This window comes from Zonotrichia leucophrys, chromosome 8 (assembly GCF_028769735.1).
Source record: "Zonotrichia leucophrys gambelii isolate GWCS_2022_RI chromosome 8, RI_Zleu_2.0, whole genome shotgun sequence".
Taxonomy (NCBI): domain Eukaryota; kingdom Metazoa; phylum Chordata; class Aves; order Passeriformes; family Passerellidae; genus Zonotrichia; species Zonotrichia leucophrys.
Window position 1 is genome coordinate 12,072,927 of NC_088178.1, and position 20,358 is coordinate 12,093,284.

The 20,358-nt window shown below is 38.8% G+C and overlaps 1 protein-coding gene across 6 annotated transcripts in view; it reads left to right on the forward strand.

Moving 5' to 3' along the window:
- The window catches only part of VCAM1 (vascular cell adhesion molecule 1), a 46,245-nt gene extending 26,193 nt beyond the window's left edge, over nt 1–20,052 (forward strand). For 2 of the 6 annotated variants that reach the window (XM_064719258.1, XM_064719257.1), the window contains exons 2-10: nt 169–250; nt 1,853–1,943; nt 6,978–7,056; nt 7,769–8,047; nt 8,723–9,040; nt 9,258–9,530; nt 10,160–10,423; nt 10,836–11,099; nt 13,586–20,052. In XM_064719258.1, coding sequence (XP_064575328.1) covers nt 1,914–1,943; nt 6,978–7,056; nt 7,769–8,047; nt 8,723–9,040; nt 9,258–9,530; nt 10,160–10,423; nt 10,836–11,099; nt 13,586–13,746 — 1,668 coding nt within the window. In that variant the 5' untranslated portion in view covers nt 169–250; nt 1,853–1,913 and the 3' untranslated portion in view covers nt 13,747–20,052. Of the gene's footprint in view, nt 1–168; nt 1,944–6,755; nt 7,057–7,768; nt 8,048–8,722; nt 9,041–9,257; nt 9,531–10,159; nt 10,424–10,835; nt 11,100–13,585 lie in introns of those variants that run through there. The other 4 variants (XM_064719261.1, XM_064719262.1, XM_064719260.1 and 1 more) reach the window with 4 other exon arrangements.
- Nucleotides 20,053–20,358: the final 306 nt, after the last annotated feature.

A 20,358-nucleotide genomic window follows, 5' to 3' on the forward strand; every position in this document is an offset into this window, starting at 1 on the left:
CTGATGGGTTTATATCAAACACTTTACATCAATAATAGAGAATTCCTAGAATGCATTTCTTTTTAGTGTGAGATGTTTGTATTACATTCATTCAAATAATCTTGGAGACTCGGTGCAGGATGATTTGCTCAAAATCTTAATGAATTCACCCTCATACATCTCGGGAAGTTCCTGTGCCTGGAGCCTGATGGTGTTGCAGATCCAAGTCACCATGCTGCTGATGTCCTGGGTACTGAAAGGCACTCCTGAGGTAAGATTCATCTCAGGCTCATGAGCCTATGAGAACTTAACTGGTTGATCTTTGATCCACAAAAGGATTCAAGACTGCTTATGAAACATTTATGTCTTCTTTATCTGGTGTAAACTGTGGCTTGCACAGAATTGTTCCCTTTCCCATTAGGATGTCCCAGTATCTAAGTGAAAGCCCTGGCCGTAGGTGCATGGTCATCTCACTTAGTCAATGGTTATTTCATTCAGCTGCAAGTGAACTTTGTAAGTTTGCCTGGAGCTGAGCTGTTGAAAGAGGGCTGCCAATAGCCATTCCTCATGGTGTGGAGCTAACTATAGTAAGAAATTAAGTCAAACAATGCAAAAGTTTTTCAACCAAGAGGGTCATTAAACCATCTGTTACTTATTATTTGACATTCACATGCAGTTCTTGGGAAATTTCAGGAGAGATCCTTGGCTAAGAGGTATCAGAATGTTGGAAGTCAGGTTTTTCTCATACTAATTCAGTACAGAGTTTCATCCTGCCTGAGAGCAATTTCAAACATGTGACACATTTCTCAAGTTGCCTGTCTTATCACTAGAGTGTAACATGGTCTGTGATAAAAGGTGACACAACTATGAAAGTCATTCTTGCTCAGTTGTCTATATCAGACTACAAGGGCTGGGGCTTTGATGCCTAGCCAAGTAATTGTCTGGGAAGGGGAAATAAATTCCATTAACTCTCATCTTTCTTACCCTTGTCTGTCAAGAAAAATTCAGCTGCTTATGGTTTTTATCACTTAGCCACTCCTACTTTGCTATATTCCTTTTGTGGAAGTGTTAACAAAGCAGTTAAGATGATACCTAACTGTCTGGGGGAAAGAAAGGAGAGAGAGAAATAGTCCAAGTGACAAAACAGCATGTTTTTTATTTAGGGTAGAGCACATTCCAGAGACAAAAGCAGGGTGCCAGTCCCTTAATAGAGTTGCAGCTGGTTTCAAGCATTATTTGATTTATCAGTGTGTGTACAGACACACAAACATACATATTTTGCTACTGCAAAATCCTTTCTCTTGAATACTTGTCATTTTGGCTTGACAGAAGTAAAAATTGATTCATTCCCAGTTGCTTCTATTTGGAAGGTCAGTTTCTTCAGGACTTTCAGTCCATTTCCAGAGAGGGGAGGGTAACAAAATCTAGGTAAAAAAGAGATTTAATTTCTGTGTATCTTTAAAAAAAAACCAATAAAATAAACTGAGAAATCTCTGTAATTCTTACTAATATGGAAGATTTAAAAATTATGAATCTTGAATTCTGCAAAGTTAAGTAATTTAATTACTTTCTGACATCTGTGTAGTATTTCTACCTGTTAGTGAGCCAGTCCACTGTGGGACAACAAAGATAACATTTCTATAACACAAGGCAGCAAAAATACCCAGCCAAGCACAGTACTTCAGAATATGAACCATTGTAAGAGAATAAAAAAGAATATATTCTGGAAGATAAGTTGAAGGATAATCCATTATTAGCAGTGCACTTTTCAGTAGCCTGTGTAGGAGAATCCAAGTTCTGCATTTCTTGCAGGTGGAATGGTCTGTTATAGATCTTGCTGTCATTATTCCCCCTTTTCTTTCTTGGTCCATAGGGACATGCATGTACCTCATGACTGAAGAGCAGGAAGGATGTGACAGACAGGGAAGTGACTCATGAACAAGGGTGTTGCAGAGCTGCTGCTGGTGAGTAAGAAGAAGGCTTGGTCAAAAAGTTCTCCATCACTGTCTTGAAAAAATTCTTCTCATCTTATGAAACACTGGCCTTAATAAAGTACACAACAAGATTTAATGGTGTTAGAATTTCCTGTGGAATGTTGGGGGAATTAAGTAACTTGCTCATATTCCTTCTTAAATGTTTTCATCTGACTTTACCTTGCCATATCCTAAGTTCTGGCTATCATCTGCATGTTGACCCAAAGCCCACTCTATTTTTTCACTCTGTCCATTTTGAATGAGTTTTGTCGGGGGTTTTTTTTTTGTAGTTTTCTCCAGTGAGAACAAATTATTTTTATATGCCTTGCTATATTCAGATCAAAATAAAAGTGAATCTGAAGTCTTACTTCAGAATTCCCAAAGAGATTTTGAATACTCCAAGGGTCATATTTGAATTTAATTCTTGTTATAGCCTAGGTAATATTTCAGAAGGGAAACTTATTTTTAACTATGCCACTGTGAAGACAACAGGAGCACAGCTATCCAAACTAATGAAGTTTGGCTTGGATTACAGCATTTGGCACTTAAAGTATGTGGATTTCAACACTATCCAACAGTTTCATTTTTAGATCCAGCACCACTAAAAGCATACTTTCAGTTTTTTAGAAATAAAGTTTGGAATTTCCAAAGCATGTATTTTTTTCCAGTAACAGAAGACTAGGATAAAAAATAGGGACTTATTAGATGAAATTTTTGTTCTTTCTGTGAAGTGGACAATGCCTCTGAATAGAAGAAAATAAGAAATTAGCTAATCTGTAGTCTATGCATCTTATCACTCTTCTGTATTATTTTATTTGGCACCTTTGTGGATTCTAGTTGCCTTCAGACTAACCAGACAGGAAGTGTCCTAACTGAGAAGCTGGTGCCTGAGAAAGATAATGGAGGAAGTAGATGCATTTATTTTTATATATGGTATTTAAGAAATTCCAGAAAAGGGAAAGAAGCAGATAATAAAACTTTCTTAAGATTTTCTTTTTCTTCTTGCAGTAGATGACAAGTTAGATGTGGAGTACAATTGTGAGGTGTGATGTGGGTTACAGGGTAATGCGTTGGTGTTCTTTTTGTAGTTAGGTACAAAGTTACAATTCCTGAAACAGACACAACCCTTTAAATAGATATGCATGTAGATCTCATCCTTCCCATCCGGAGATGAAAATTATAGGGAGTCAGTGATGCTCTCCTCCCCCTCTTGGGGCTATACAGAGATTGTATTATTGTCAGGTATTGAGAAAGCAGGTGGAGAGAGTCAGGAGAAGCAAAGTTTGGGGCAGCTTTGGGAACCAAAAGTCCGGGTGCTGAGGAAGGAGACAGTGTGTAACCCATAGAGCAGGCTATTGAAGTTGCTGAGAACTGAAAATGTTGAGACTGGCAGATCATTTCCTGCTCTATTAGCCATGTAATCAGCAGTCTTCATACATGTCCTCCAGCTTCATGTTTTTTCAGTTACTTTATCAAGATATGACCATATTAAAGGTACTGCCTTGCATGTGATGCCTGGAGGGCATTCCTTCTTTGCTGATGTGAGTTTGGTCTCTGAGGTTAGTTCTCATTTGAGTTACAGCACAGTCCTCTGGCTCTTTTTCTTCAGGCACAATCATCCTGCAGAGGTATCAGACACTCTGTGCGTGGGGTGGAAGCTTTTCATCCCAGCTGCTTCTGTAAAGCATCTGAAACTCTGAGGTTTTCTTTACTCAGACCCCCAGGGCACATCCCAAGAATATTTCCTGAGATGTGTGAGGGCTGCAGTTTGAACAGGGGACCTAAGTATGGAGTTGCTGTAACACCTCTTTGATATGGGGCTAAAGAACTGTTGAGTCAGACTTTGCTGCATCCTTTCACCAGAATGTCAGGTCAGATGAGTTTCCTTCTACCTTCTTTATTATTAAATTTCCTCTGTCAAAAGGACAGAGGAAATTTCTCTCTCTCTTCACCATAGGTCCTTGTCCATAAATCACAAAAGCACTGGTGAAAGTTTTAAGAGTTCAGATTCTGCAAAAGGTTGGCTTTTCAGTTTTCCCCTAATAGCTTCCATAAGACAGGAGGAAAAAATGCTGGAAGAGCTGTATAAACATTGGATAACTAACCTGTTGGATAATGTGCATTTTGTTAAAATAATTCATTAAGATTTCAAGAACTTGTTATCTCTTTTGCTCAGAGGAAGCTAATAAATGTATCATATAGGTATTTAATAGAATTGCAGAAGTAGGAGTTAAAGGAAATGATTAGCACAGTTCTGAAATTGTTTCTTTTCTTAAATTCCAGATAAATCTGATGTGAATTTTATTTTCCTGAAGGACACTTGTGTTTTCTTATGCCGGGCCAAAAATTGTGTTCAGTGTTTCCAAACTGTTTTGCAACACATAATTGTTTATTTTAGTTTGTCCCTCAGAGCCTTAGAAGTCTGTTTTGATTACTAGATGTATTGAAAAACATGTAGTTGCATCCCAGTGCTTAATTCTTTTAATCTTTTTTGCCTTTAGTAATATTCTTGTAATTCTTGTTTCATTCCAGTCCCCATTGCACTCTGCATGTGTTGAGATTTCTTCCAATTGGTACTATAATACTTATCTCACTGTGGATGCATCCTCTGTTTTACCCCCAGCATCCTCCTCTGTGCTGTTTGAATAAAAAACTAGATTATCTGAACTCTCAAGGTCAAGTGCTAAAAGTTGTCAGCTAATCTCTGTTTGTTTACAGCCAGAAGAAGAGAGTTCTGAAAATAACCCTACTTGGTGCCCATCTTCCTATTTTGATGTTGATGCTGAGGGTAGTAGGAGCAACAGTAATGTACATATACATAGAAGGTTTACATTTGAAGTTGTGTAAAGAGAAAGTTTTTTAAAACTTTTTAAAATTTTGGCAGATTTGTAGTTCCTCTAGTAATATTTGTTGGCTAACTCTGCTCTTACCTAAACTGAGTTGAATTTGAATACTCAGGATAGTAGTCCCTGTGGTAAGGATCCAGCTCCAGTAAAGTTAATGGCAGCTGTACAGTTTAATTTACTGAATCCAGGAACAGAGTTATTTCCTATTTCATGTTATCTGATGAAGGACTTGATTAAGATCTTTCCAGTATGCAGCTATGTTCTCCTATGTTTAATTTTTTTTTTTTCCGTCTAGAAACTGATTTCCCAGAAACAAGGAAATATTGCCCTTTCTCTTTCAGCTTAGCTTCTGATGATTATTTAAGCAGTCCAAGCAGAGCAGTTTCATTTCTTGCTTTTCTCTGACTATGATTTTAAAGTAATTATTTGCAGCTTAACAGAGAGAGTGCACTCTCCAACAAGACCCCTTTCTCTGCAGTAAAATCACACTGTGTAGAAGTGTTATTTTCTATCCTGGATAGCTATTGGATTTTTGGATTTGATAGTAGTACTTCTAGAACAGTACACTGCTTGCATTTTGTGACACTTAGGAGTGTTTTATTCTTCCTCCTCCTTCTCCACCTCCTTCTCTGCCTTCTCCTCATCCTCCTCCTCCTTGTCCTCCTCTAACAAAAAAAAAAAAAAGATGGTGATAATAAAAATAAAATATTATGGTATAATCCACTGTAGCAATTTCATTGAATTTTAGTTTTAGTGATTTTTGGTTAGGCATTTCCAGATGCTTCAGATTTCCCTGTTTTATTGCCTTCTGGGTAATTCTTGGATTGTCTTGGAGTGGATTTTTCATTTGTTGTTATTGTTATTGTTATTATAATTATTATTCCCAGCTGCCTCAGCTGCTCCTCCTCAGTCCTGTGCTCCAGCCCCTTCCCCAGCCCTGCTGCCCCTCTCCAGGCTGGCCCCAGCCCCTCAGTGTCCCCCCTGAGGTGATGGGCCCACGGCTGGGCACGGCTCTGCAGCTGTGCCCTCACCAGTGCCCAGTACAGGGGCACAATCCCTGCCCTGCTCCTGCTGCCACACTGCTCCTGATGGAGGCCGGGATGCCCCTGGGCACACCTGGCTCATGTTCAGCTGCTGCCAACCAGCACCCCCAGGTCCTTCTGCCCTGGGCAGCTTTCCAGCCTCTCATCCCAAGCCTGTAGTGCTGTTTGGGGTTGTTGCGAGCTCAGAGCAGGACCTGGCTCTTCACTGTATTGAACCTCATCCAATTGGCCTCAGCCAATTTATCCAGCCTGTCCAGATCCCTCTGTAGTACCTCAATTACTTAAGCAGTTGAATAAATAAACAACTGAGATTTAGTAACCTTTATCCATTCTTTGCATTCACAGCATTTCCAACTGAAAATTAAACACCGAAAGTATTATTTTACTTTTTTTCCTAACATTGCTGCCATATTAGTCAGTAAGTGTTGTCCTCAGAAATATTCCAAACTGGATTTGTATATCCACTGCAAAGTGGCATTGGGTATATTAATTAATTCCATTAGTTTGAAGAGTATAAGCCTGATTCAAGCTGATTAAGTCAGATCTCCAGACTTCTGCTATCTGATGTATTTCTTTAGTTTTAGAGATCAAAAATACTTAGGAACATAAGTAACAACACCTTTGAAACTGGTAGCACAGTTTTCAAGGGAAATACCGAGTCATGTAATGTTGTTTACAGAGCTGAGCATTGTTAGAACTGTTCTGAAAACTCAATCCCACAAAAATATTTTCATTAAAAACAAATTTGAATAGCTTTTTATCTGAGATATAGTTGCATTCAATTACTTTGACTTACGCACATTCTTTCATTTTGTCTGTCGTTTGCAAGATCAGATCTGAAACAGATTTTTCCAAATGTAGTAGGCACTGTATTTACAAGCTTTGCTATTTATTTTCCTGGGCTGCCACAAAAGCAGCAGAGGGCGCTGAGCCAATGGACACCGCCCGACTGGTTCTCTTCCTCCCTGCTCTGGATTTTCCCGTCCAGGGATTTCCCACTCTGCCCCAAGGAGAGAGAGCCTTTATAAAGAGCCAGCTGGAACTCTTGTAACAAACCGTTGCAGAGCAGCAAGATCTCACTGTGCTTCTTCACAGAAAACAGAAAGCAAACTTTTGAATTTACTTTCTTTATCCAGCAACAGCAATTGCAAATGTTAAAGGAGATGGGAAGAGCAAGCCAAGCTGTGCTATTAATTTTGTGCGTGTTAAGGACTGGTAAGTTGGGGAAGGTGAGGGTTGGTGGTGCTGGTTTCATTTTTTTAAACTTTGTTAAGTGTAAAGTGACCTAAAATTTGCTGTTTGATCTTTATTTCTCTTTTCTCCAGTTACCTTTTCATTTCAGTGAATACAACTGTCAATTAAGTAGTCCTGTCAAAATGTCAGGAAGCTTTTTTGACATTTACTTTGAGCTTTTCTGTGCTCTGCAATGACTCAGTCGTTTTCCTATTGAGTTTGCTAAAAGATAGTCTAGGAGACAACTGCAGTACATTGCTGGATGCTTGACTTTTTATTGTCATTCCTGACAGTAGCAAGCAAGTTTGGTACTAAATGTCCTGTTGAAAGTGTTTCTGCTGTTGTCTTTGCTATCTACCTGCTACCTCTCCCCTCAATTGTTACAAAGTTTTAGAATCAGATCCACCTGACAAAAAAGATAAGTTGTGCCAATGCATTTATTTAAATTTGGTTGGTGCCATTTTATACATGAGAACTGTCAGTCATCTGAGTCTTTATTGTCTTTGACAAAAATAGCAATGTTTATGGGGTGTTTTGAATATGTAAACCACTGTATGAGCTTTATTAGTTTAACTTCCACACAACCATAAAGTAAAGAAGCATAAAGACCTCATTTCACAGTAGAACTTGAGAAGAAATAGGAAAATAAAAGCTGAGAAAGCTGCTGAATTGATGTATGTTTTCCCTTTTGCAGTTAAAGCTTTTGAAATGGAAATTATACCTGCTGAGAGAATTGTGGCACAGATTGGAGGCACACTCATACTCACATGCAATACCACTGGCTGTGCATCACCAAGTTTTTCCTGGAGAACCCAGATGGACAGCCCCCTTGGAGGAAAAGTCAGCAACCACAGGACATATTCTACATTGACTATGAATCCAGTTGGTGTTGTGAATTCTCATTCTTATCTTTGTACTGTCATATGTGGTGAGAGAGGGAAAAAGGAGAAGAGTGTCAAAGTTGAACTTTACTGTAAGTAAAAATGTAAAATTCTCTTTAAATAGTACATTTTGATAGAAAACTCAATAATTGTTTTAGATATTGTGGTTACCAGTTAACTTTTAATTCTAGGATAATGAGTGTTATAGCTCAACATATACTTCCTTCTGAGATTCCTTTATATGTCTGTTCAGGACACTTTCTTAGCTCTTTTCTGCTTTCTGCATTGAAGATTGTATGTACTAATATTATTTAGTCTTGTTTCTGGCAATTCTTAAAAGCCAAATGTGCACTGCTTGAATGCATTCCTAGAGCTGGGAAAATAAAAATCAATGCCTTTGTAGTTTGCAGGAGAATAATTCAGATGTCCAAACCTACCAGCACAGAAAACAGGATCGCACTAGTGCATGGATTGCTCTCAATGCCTATAGTTAAGCAGCTGTATCACTGCCTAGGTGCCATGCTGAATCTTACTAATCTTTTGTGATCATGTTTCAACAATTGTACAAAAAAACTTCCTGTTAGTATATGTACTGCTGATAAGGGACCTGTAGGTCTTCAGATCAAGTTATGTCTCGTAATAATGTTGATAGAATGTCATGTTCTGAGCACCTCTAAAATCAAGATATTTGGTGTCTGGATCTTGCTCTTATGTTGACCCTACTGTTCTTCTCTGCTAGTCTAAAAAAATTGATTTTGTTCTTTTAGCTTTCCCCAGTGATCCTATCATTGACATCAGCCCATCCTTAGTTGCTGGAGAACCAGCCCCTGTCATCTGTAAAATTCCTGATGTATATCCTTCTCATCACCTGGAAGTTCTCCTAAAGAAAGATGGACAGGTTCTTCATGAGGAATATTTTTTGTACGATGACAGCACAAATACAGAGACCAAAACTGTGACATATACATTTCATCCCATGGCTGAAGATGCTGGGAAAGAGATTACCTGTGTGGCCAGGTTACCAATTGCTGATATGGATTTTGAACCCAAAGAAAGAACATCTTCTCAGAAACTTAATGTAAATTGTAAGTATTTTTGTACAAGGGCTTTGGCTAGTTCAGCTTTCAAAGGTGCAAGTAAAACATCTTACTAATTCTGGAAAAATGATCCCACTGTGCTACTGGGATACATTTTTTTTTTCTTGGTATTCTGTGACGTGTGTCTCTAGAAAAGCTAGTGTTAGAGATGTGCATATCATTCTTCATTTACCACTGATCTTGTCTTCCTTTTGTTTTCTTACAGTTGGTCCACAAAATACTGTCATTACTGCATCTCCAAGCAACTCACCAATGGCAGGAGACTCTCTGAACCTCACTTGTGTGACTCAGAGTAACCCACCAGCACAAATAGTTTGGAGTAAATATTTGGCTGAAGAAAGCATTCAACATGTGATAAAAAACAATGTTCTTTCTATTTCCCGTGTCCATTTCAATGATTCAGGACGGTACATCTGTGAAGCAATTAATCTGGTAACTAATAAAACAGAGGAAGCAACTGTGAACATTGTTATACAAGGTACAAGTCTGTTTGAGTTTCACTTGTATTATCCAGTACCTAACTGGCTGATCTCTGTTAGCTTGGAGGATGCTGAAACACTGAAAATTAGGGAAATATGGGGCTTTCCTTTTTACATATTCAGGACTCAGTTTCAATTTAAGGCTGGTTCTCATGTGCTGTAGTTTTTCTTTCTATATTTCATTTTCAGCTAATTCTCTCAGTACTGCTGTTGTGCATGCACAGTTCAGTACATTTCCCACAATGCAACACTGTAAGTCGCAAAAGAGTCTGAGAAAGTGGTGGGGACACACACACTGTTATTTCTGTGAAATGTAATGTGCATACCAGTTTCACAGGGACATCACAGTCTCCTTCTTTGAACTAGTAGTTTTAGTCATTAGCATTAAATTTAATAGGCATTTAATGGTAAAACTGTTTTGGACTTAATAATATTGTTGTAATATTTTGTGATTGATTGATTGATTGATTGATTGCTACTGTTTTGATAGAGCTAAAAGTCTTAGATTGAGTCTGGGGTCAAAACCAAAATAAACAGATTCATGAGCAAGCAATTCATGCTTTCTTAAAACCTTCTCCATCTTTAGAACATTTGCATTACTCTAACAGCTTTTTCTTTTGTCATGCAGGTGCTCCAGTCATTACAAAACTCTCCATTGAACCTTCTACAACAGTTCAGGAAGGGCAAAATGTCTCCATACAATGTTCTGCTGAAAGCAACCCTCCTCCCAAGATAATTCTAAGGAGAAAATCTGACAATGCAGACATAGGGACTTCTAGTGCCAGAAGTATTTTTCTTCCATCTGTGATGTTCCAAAATGGAGGAGACTATGAATGTGTAGCAGAAAATAAGTATGGGAACAGTAAAAGTGAAATCACACTTAATGTGAAATGTAAGTATGTGTAAAGTTTTCCCAGTCATTTAAAAATAGTTCTTCAGTGATAAATATAATCATCAAATTAAATGAAGAGAGAGCAAAGAATCATCACATTCCTCTGCTTTTCCCTGAGAAAGGAGCAGTGCTGATGAACAAAACAAAGTCATGAAATCTTTAATGTGATGACAGTCTTTAGTAGAGATCTGAATGAGTGAGAAACTGATCTACATGGTTAGAGGTATTTGGTTAGAATGTCTGGGCTATGGAGAATTTGTACAGAAACTCTTGATACCATGTGCTTTACTTTTGTTTTGGGAATGAAAAAGAAATTAGCTTTGGGAGGGTGACAGTCTAGTGTCCAATAGGACATGTTGGATCCATCTCTAAATAATCCAGTGATGATTAACTGTAGGCCTCTTCCTTTCAGATGGACCAAAGAATACAGTGATCACTGTTTTCCCTGCTGCTCTTAAAGAAGGGGAAACTGTGACAATGAAATGTACTAGTTCTGGTAATCCAGCTCCTGTGATCTCCTGGAAGAAAAAGAAGGCCACCGGGGAGTTTGAGAAAATTTCTAAAAATGCAACTATAACTATACAGAACTTGAAAAGTCAAGATCTGGGGCTTTATGAATGTGAAGCTTATAATCAATATGGCAAGGAAGAAAAAGCTGTGGAATTATATGTTCAAGGTTTGTAGAACAAGATGGAAAACTAGTTTTTTTGGTTCATGTATTTTAGGTCCAGATCTTCTTGAAGAATGAGGTAATTGTGTCTTTGATGTCAGTGGAGTTAAAAGGTGGTCCTAATATCACAAAGTGATTTAGGAAGCTTTAAACAATGAAGTGTGAAGTCTGCCTTAATACAGATAGATTATGAAAAGTTCTTAAGTCGGTGGGGCATCCATCAGTCCTCCCAACTGCCAAGTGTAAGCATGAAGTAAAGAGGATATGCAGTGCCTGGAAGGAAATATCCTTCCAAGCAGGCCTATCAGTGGATTTTTGCATAAGAAAGACTCAAGGAGACTACATGCTGAAGCTGCTCTATGGAAGCACTGTATCCCAGCTCTTTGCTTCTTCCCTAAGCTTCAGCTCTGTTTCCTGCTCTTACAGGCTGCATTTAAGCTACAAGAAATGCTGATTCCTCAACTTAGCTGGAATGATAGCGAAGTTTCATTTTCAATAATAATCAGACTTCTCTGCTTTAGCTCTGCTGCTTCTGCCTATTGCATAGCAACAGTGTCTTGCTTAGGGATCACTTCTGCCACCAATTCAGCTCTCTTCCCTGTTCTTTACTATTTTTATAGCTGCACGAAAAAATACGCTTTTGATTTCTCCTTCAAGCAAAGCGAAACAAGGACAAAGTGTTACTATTCCTTGCACATCTGCAGATGTTACATCTCTTAGGACTAGTCTGTAAAAGAAAGTTGGTGATGGGTTCACAACCCTTGAAACAGTAGATAGCAAATATACCACAGACAAGGCTCAGCTAAGGGATGCAGGAAAATACACATACATACAGTTAATGAACTGCGGGAGCAGTCTCAGCACATAGTACTTGTGTCAAAGGTTAGTTAATATAACTGCTGTGCAGAGTTCATACTAGGATTTGTTTTACACAGAGTGACATCTTCAGTTTCATTAAGAATGAATTGTCTTTAAAAAATCTGACATGAGTTGCACAGGTTCTCGTCATAAGTGATGGGGTCTTAATGCTAATGAAAACTTCTGCCAAAATAGCAGATGCATAAAATAATTGCTGCTTCAAATTTTTTTTGTATTTCCACTTCATCTTTTGAAAACAGGATATAAAATTGCAGAACCTTGTGAAAAAAAAAAAAAATACAGTTCTAGGACTCCTTCCTTTGCCTTTTCTGTTTCTCTTCTGTTGAAAGAGGGCATCAGCCTCTGGGTTTGTTGGTCTGTGCCCTTTCATGAACTCAAACAAATAAACATTGGATTTGAAATAAGAGAAGAAGAGGCTCCATATAATGTCAAAGTTATGCAACATACTCTGTCTGTTGATAAAATGTTCTTTTTGCCAGCTGCTGTTGGCTTCAGTGGGGAAGGACAGCTGGTGACAGAGCAGTGTCTAAAGCTATGGGCTCAACTACTACAGTGGCCCCATTAACTGGACTTGTATTTTGCACGTAAAAGCTGCTGATGCCTCACCAGTTCTGCTTCTGTTTGTTGCTAAATCCTACCTTGAATTTCTTTTCAGTTCCTCTCCAAAATATTAATGTGTTAGTATTTCCATCAGAAAATGTTAAAAAAGTAGAAAATATCACTGTTACATGTAGCACATATACCCTCAGAGACAGTCCTGATAAAAAGCCCATCAGGAGAAATTATTCTGCCATCAGTGAATGGAAACTTTATACTCTGCAGTGTCATCAAAAATTATACAAGCATGTACTCCTCCATATTTTCAGAAAGGTTGGAACAACATTACAGAGATTGAGATAGCTGTTGTAGGTAGCTGGGTCTATTGCCTTAAACCTATTTTTTTTTGTATGTTTTAGTGAAATTTGTATCAAGGTGAGCACAACTAGTTCATAGCTGATCCTTGCATGGCAGTACTGTGGTTAACCTGAAAAAAAACCCTCACCCAAAATCACACCAAACAGCCTGGTCAGAATAAGCTGTATTTTAACCTCCTGTGGCTGTCATTGTCTTGCTTAGTTGAGTTGGTGTGGTAGCTTTAAGGATAGGGCCACAAAAAGGTGATTCCTGGCTGCATTTCTGTCCACATGCTTGGACAATGAGACTAATCCAGAGAAGACTGTGTTTCACAGAAAATCTAAATATTGAGCTTTTAAAACATGCTCTTCCCCTTGAAGAATAAATTTCAGGAGGTTGAAATGTACCCAAATGTTTCCATGTGGTATTCCTCTTATGTTCTTTGTGAATTTCATGATATTCTTCATTATAGATGATATCAGATAGGTTTGAACTTGCATAGCAAATTCAAGACCAAGATAGTGGCTAGGAATTAAAGTATGTAATATGAAGAAAGAAAAAAAAAAACTTTAAGGAAAACTCAGAAAGTATGCTTTGTGCATGAAAACAGAAATATGTTACAAATGAAAGTCATTAGTAAGACTGCTTTTACAGTGATGCACATGTATCTGTTTCAAACAATATTTACACTTTTTTTCTCCTTTTGTCTCCATTTTCAGCAAGATTGGAAGAACCAGATCAGATGATCCCATTCATTATTGCATTCTCATCTGTAGCAGCAGTAGCAGTTCCTGCAGCTGCCATTTTGATCTACGTGTCAAGACAAGCAAAGATCAATGGATCCTACAGTCTTGTAAAAGCACTCAGGTTGAAAGTTTGATTATGTGAATATAAGTGTTTAGTTGATAATAAGCACTTTTATTTATTGCTGTGACTGGTTCTACTCTTCTGTAACATATGGTAACACACAAGTGACTTAAGAACAGCACCATGTGATAGCAAATGGGCTTATTTTCATGTTCTCATAAGTGTTTTGGTATTTAAATTAAAGGAAGAGCTAGAATCCTGACCTAGAAATTGGTAAATCATTTCTGTGTTGAAGCATTCTGAAAAAAGGGTTCTGTGAAGAACTAGGTTTGTACATAGTGTATAATTTGTGTTATAAATATGTTCAACTAAATATCAGTTTGTAAAACTGAAGTCTTATTGCAACTGTACAGAGAAATTTTGTTAATTCAAAGATATAAATCAATATTGCTTGAGCTGATCAGGTGATTTTTATTTTGTATTACTCTGCAGCATGAATGTTTTTTAATATAATTTGTCTGGTTGTGGTAATGTTTGGATAATATTCTCTTTTCACTGATATTGCCGTAAACTCTATACCTTCAATGAAGTTACACAATCACTGGGCTATGCATTTCTAACAAATTTAAACTAATTTAAGCCTTTGAGGTTCATTTGCAAAACATTTTATTTTAAATATTATTCAAAAAATGTCTGGGGTTATAATCCTGTAAGTTCTAGCACTGCTAAGGTTTTCTTGCTGGCTTTAATCATTCTCAGTCAATGTCAGAATTCCGTTATTTTGTGATGAGCCAAATCAGACCTTTCTTGTAAAATATAAGGGCATTGTAAATATGCTTAACAGATTTCCACTGCAAAATAAAACTACCAGTAGATTTCTTTGACTAAATCCCCCTAGTGATGCTTGTTTAAGATTATGCCAGAACACACATTACTGTGGAAGGAAATTGTCCCTGGCAGCAGCAGTTGTGGATGTCATGGGAAAGACAAACAAGGCCGGAAGCCTCGAGGCATAGGAAGGGGCACAGGCAAAATCTGTGCACCTCAGCAATGGTGGGTGAGTTGTTGCCTGAAGAAATGCCCTTCCCAAGCTCCTCACTGTGAAAATCTAAACCACATGCTTGACAATTTCCCTTTTAACAGAGAACTGTCTGCATGCTTCACTCTGGTTGGCGCCTCTTTCACCACACACTTTCCAGAGCGGGCAAAATGGCTGTGAAAATAGTGAACTTCCAGTGCAGAGGCAAAGATGGAGGGAAGGAGAGGTGGAATTTGATAGTATTCCTCCTTACCTCCCTTCTCCTGACTAGCAGTGCTGCTTTGACTGATCTGGGTGCTGATGTTCAGCACCAAAGGCAAAGCTGTGGGAGGTGCAGGCTCTGTGGCTGAGATGTTGAAATGCATCCTGATGCACTATGGCCTGATCCACTGTGCTAGGCAAGGAAGGTCTGGGGACCTGGCCCCTCCAAACTTGCACACAAGAAGCTCAAGCAGAGATAAGTGAAAAGAATATGTCTACATTATACACATGGTGACAACTGCTGCCAACAGCAATGCAAATGTGGGTGCTGGCTCGGGCATGTGGCAGTGGTGCACATCTCCCATGTTTTTTCATAGTGTGTTCAGCAGTGTTTTGTGCACAGAAAATCAGTTCATGCAGGATGTCTACCTAGATTGGAAAGGGAGGCTTGGAAAGTGGGGGTGTAGCAGAAAAATGGGAGAGCAGTGTGGACTTGGCTTGGAGGAATGTGAGCATGCAGTGGGAGGGTGAAGAAAAGATTGAAGACAGAGGAGGAGGAGAGCTTTGACAGGCCCATGACATAAATTTCTTGGAGGTGGTGCCAGGCATATTTATTCAGAATAATGTCAGGCCTGTCTCAGTGCTGTCTTGTGAATAAACCAGAAAGCATGATTTTTTTCCTCTGTGCAAAACTTTGGTACACACACATTTTGCCTAATCAGTGAGGTTCTGGTGTCTGTATTGCAGGAAGGATAGCTAGGAAAGAGAGAGAGAAGAAGGACTGGAAAACAGGGCAAATAAAAATGCCTGGGACTTTCCAGTTTGGAGAGAGAATGCTGAAGGAGGAGGCGTTCTGATTGATGTTTTCCAAATTGTGAAAGCAGTTGATAGCAAACAACAGATGCAAAACTATTTGCTAAATCATGCAATTCCGGAACTACAGGATATGCACGCTAAGGAGAAAGTGTTTCAACAAAAATAATAGAACAGTATTTTTTCCCAGGGTGAATGTCAATCTACTGGAAGCTGCTGCAGAAGGGTCAGGGGGATAACAGTATCAATTGGTTCAAAAGCAGAATGGAAAAAATAATGGGCTAAAGGCCCATAAAAAACCCAAAAGAGAGTGGACAGAAATGTACTGTACAACGCCCCTTATTCAGTGGCCATTGATGCTGGGCAATCCTAAGGATACATACCAGAGAAAGGGGCCAGTGTATGACATCCTGAAATAGTGTCTTTCACTGCTGTAGGATCCTGGGGTGGGTGGGTTACTGGTGAGACCCACCAAGGTATGCCTTGCCTTCTTACTCCTACTCTGAGCAGCCTTGGGCCAGACCTTGCAGAAGGGGCATAAAAGTTCCTGTGCTGTTTTTCCCCCTCCTGTGAACTGAAAAGATGAAAGATGGGTGGGAGAGAAATTGGAGCCATCTTGCAACAGTGCTTTAGTGCTTGAGTAGTCTTTACTGGAAATTCCTCCTCTAGTTTCCAGTATTCTTTCAGCTGTTGGTTTTGTCAGTATTTCTGATACAGATATGTCCTCGTGGCTTGTCTGCCCTCTCAGGACCTCAATTGTGGTAAAATTGAGGTACTAAGTGACTTAAGTCAATAGAAGTTGCCCCTGGATTTCAACAGGGCCAGCTTTCCTCCCAGAAACGTTAAGTGAATAGAAAGAATTTCTAGTGTCCATTTTAGGAGAGGTTGCTCTTGTGTTGGCAGTGAGTTCCTAGCAGTGAAATCACAAAGAAGGGTCTTGCCAGGGGATTTCCTGTCCTGCTGTCTCGGTGTTTTCCAGGGAACTTAATGCTATCAGTACAAGCTTGTCTTATGAAGGTTTAAAGTTCACAGTCAAATAACTTCTCTTTTTATTTAAAACTACAGAAGGAATATTGCTTCTCCTTACACAGTTTCTCATCAAGCGACTTGCAGAGCCTCTGCCCTGGCAAAAAGCCATGAACAGCAGCTCCAGCCCAGCAAGACTAGGGCTGGAGGTCTAGGTAAGAATCCCTGTCACAGGGCCTGCCTTTATGATCAAGAAAGTGGTCTGTAAAGCAAAGAGCTGACAGATCCTCTCAGGTTTTCTCTATAAAGTCACTTCACAAGTTATAGATTTGCATTTTTCCCCTGTCTGATCTTTGCTCAAGCATAGCTTTGTCTTTTCCTCTTCAGGAGTTTAGCCCAAAAATACCACTGGGCAATACTTGTATGAGTCTGGATTTTAAAGAGTGATTGCAAATTCTCACTCCCTGAAGTCAGTTCAGGATATATTCTTTCATGAAAGGCTCAAAGAGGAAAAGATACATATTTTAAATGTCTCCAAGAATGCTTTCAAATAATTTTTAAAGTATACTGAGGGGGACAGTTAATATCCCATGAGAGAGGTGCTGTTATAGGCTGGAGATAACACTGGTGGCTTGTATTTGAAGGGGTAGGCTCCTCCTGTTTTCAGGGACTAGCAGGCTGATCAGGATATTTATTTAAGGCCAAGTGATGATCTGGTATCTATGAACAGGGCAGGCCATTCAGCTCCATGGACTTGCTGCTGTGCTGGACCACATAACTTCTTTAAGGAGACGTGTTGCCCTGTAAGGGATCTGATGTGTAAATGCCTCACAGAGAGTTTGCGAATGTCCTTGGTTATCAGGGGTGCCCTGCCTGTGATATATACATGGCCTACTTCCTAATCCAATTTTTCTGTCCTTTTGCACAGTTCTACCCAAATGATCATTGCATGCTGTAATCAATCTCTTATTTCTTTGATAAAATAAACACAGAGGACTGTTGGAAGCCTACATTTATCAGGTCTTTTCTACAGCAGTAAATAATCCTTGTAGTTTTTTCTAAATCCCTTCCAGCACTACACATATCTTTTAACATGAGACAAAAAAACTTTGTCAAACCAACCAGTCTGAATTTTACCTAGACCATGCAGTTTAGCAATCAAAACCTGACAGAATTTTTGACATTATACTCAGTTTGAAGGCCACTTCACATTTAAGAAAGAAGTGAGAGGAGTGGTTATATCAGGGGAACTCACTTTCATGTTCCCTTGTCTGTTCTGAAGCTCAACAGTTTTTAAGCCTCGCAATCTTTTGGGATCCACATGCTACATATCTTGCCACCAAAGTGGTGCAAGTTATGTTACCAGAAATATGGAAATTCTTGTGAAAAGAGTAATGTGCTTTGCTGTTAGCTGCCAGGCATCTCAGCATAGCAGTGTTTTGTTCCAAGTACCTGGGTACCTGCCAGGTACAAAAGCAGGGGATCTCCTGCCTGTCCCTCTGCCATTCTCTCCTGAGGAGTCCTTCTGGTGCTGCTGAAGTGCACAGAACGGCCAAACATGTGACTGCGAGATGCAGGGCTGGGAAGTTCCCCTTGTTTATGAGGTCCTTGGTTCCTCTCAGTGGTTCTGCTATGTTTAAGGTTCATTGCAAATGAAACAAGAGAAACATTTTTTTGACAGGTTGAAAATTTACCCTTTGAGGGCACCTATTACTTTTTGCAATGCAAAGGAATTGGGACATTTAAATCTGAAGATTTAAATCTGGGACATATAAATCTGAAGATTTATATTTTTTCAAAACAAAAAATTATATTTTATAAATAGATGTGATGGGGGGGTCTGGGACTTGGTGCTTATGTGACTCAAAGGAGGACAATAATTACTTATTTTTTAATTGCAGTAATAAATGCTATATCCATGTGTTAAAAGAGACAGGAGCATATGAAGAAAGTCAAAGTAAGATCATTTCACTGTAATCCTCTTTGCTGTGTGTGATTGCAAAAACTAAAATGTTCTGTCCTAAGGCTGCTGGTTTTTTCTCTTAAATATTTTTCCTTTCCTTTTGAATGAGAGGCAGATATGGGACATCTGCTCTCAGCAGCTGAAAGAAATGGTGGCATATGATGTTCCAACACAGATGTCATGTCTTGAACACTCCCACATACTTCCAACTGTTATACTTCATGTTGTTCTTTCATATTTATTGGAGATTTCCAGTGATGGAGACTATCAGTTTTACAGTGATGTAACTTTGAGACACTGTTACCAGTTGAGCCACAGAGCCTCTTTGCTAGTCAGACCTGGTGGATTACACTAGATTTTTACATTTCCAGGCACTTGGTGTACAGGGCAGCAAACAGCACTTGACCCTTTGGCACACTGCTAACATGCAGTTAGAGAACTTCAGAGCATGGGGCTGTGATATTTACTTGGCTTTCAACTAATGTGCTCAAGCAACAAAATATTACCACAAATGGTGCATTCATTTGCTTGTTTCAATATCAGGAACACATATAAAATAGTGTTAAAACACAATTGCATTCAGTTTTCAAAATGACTTTGAAAATATACCTGCCATTTTTCTGTTGATTTCCTGTTCAATTAAAATTGGATATTCTGTCCCTTCATTTATATCCAAGCATCAAAATAGTTGAGTGAGATAAGAAAGCATGACTCTTCACTGTTGAATAATCATTTAGGCACTCATATCTCAAAACCATGCAGAAATAAATATTTTAGTGAGCTAATTTAGATTTTGTAGATAAGCTCTGGTAAAAAGGAAAGAAAATTTCCTCCTTACAAAGAAAATGAAGTTCCAGCACCACACTGTTGTTGAGGCTTTTGTTCTAGTTCATAATCACAATTGTCTTGGTGCTGATAACAGAGCAGGGATGGAGCAGATAGCAAGATTTTGTTTGTATTGATTAAAGATTATCTCTTTTGGGAAATTGTGACAATGTTGGCATTAGTCACTTTTCCCAAGTTGCCTGAAGGGAAGTAAAGAGCAGGAACATGGCAGAATCAGGCTCTGCTTGCTTCGTCTGACAGCTGAAAGAGTGGTATATCTGTAGAAGCAGATAAAGAAATTAAAAGAATGCAGGAGACTGTATTTCCACATCTAAAGGTAATATGCTAGGCTAAAATTCTGTGTTCAAAACACAAATGTACTGAAATATCCCTTTTTTTTTTGTATGTATAAACTTTTCATCAGGACTTAATTCTACCCTCTGTTTTCTGTTTAGTAGTGTCTGTGGTAGCAAGCAGTTGAAGATTGCACTTTACCTGTAGACTAAATGTGTGATTATTCCTGTTTTCCTCCCTGTCTCTAGCTCACTGTTAATTCAATAAAATGAGAAGCTGTAAACCTCCAATATTCTCTTCTTCAAACATGAAAATCTACTTTATAAAAGTTGTTGTACTTTTTAATTAGCAGAGTCCTCTTGCTGCAAAAATGAGAGACAGGTGGGTAGATGTGAGTTATGATCAAGGCACCTGTTCAGCCTTGGGCTTGATTTAATAGGGAAGAGCAGATAAATTCTGTGTGAGATTACTGCTGAATCACCCACAAGGTTTCTGCAGTCTTTTATGGAAGCATATACATAATTTTTGAATGAGACCAAATTAAGATGGTAACAAGATAATTGTAGAAAGACTCAGTGAAAGGG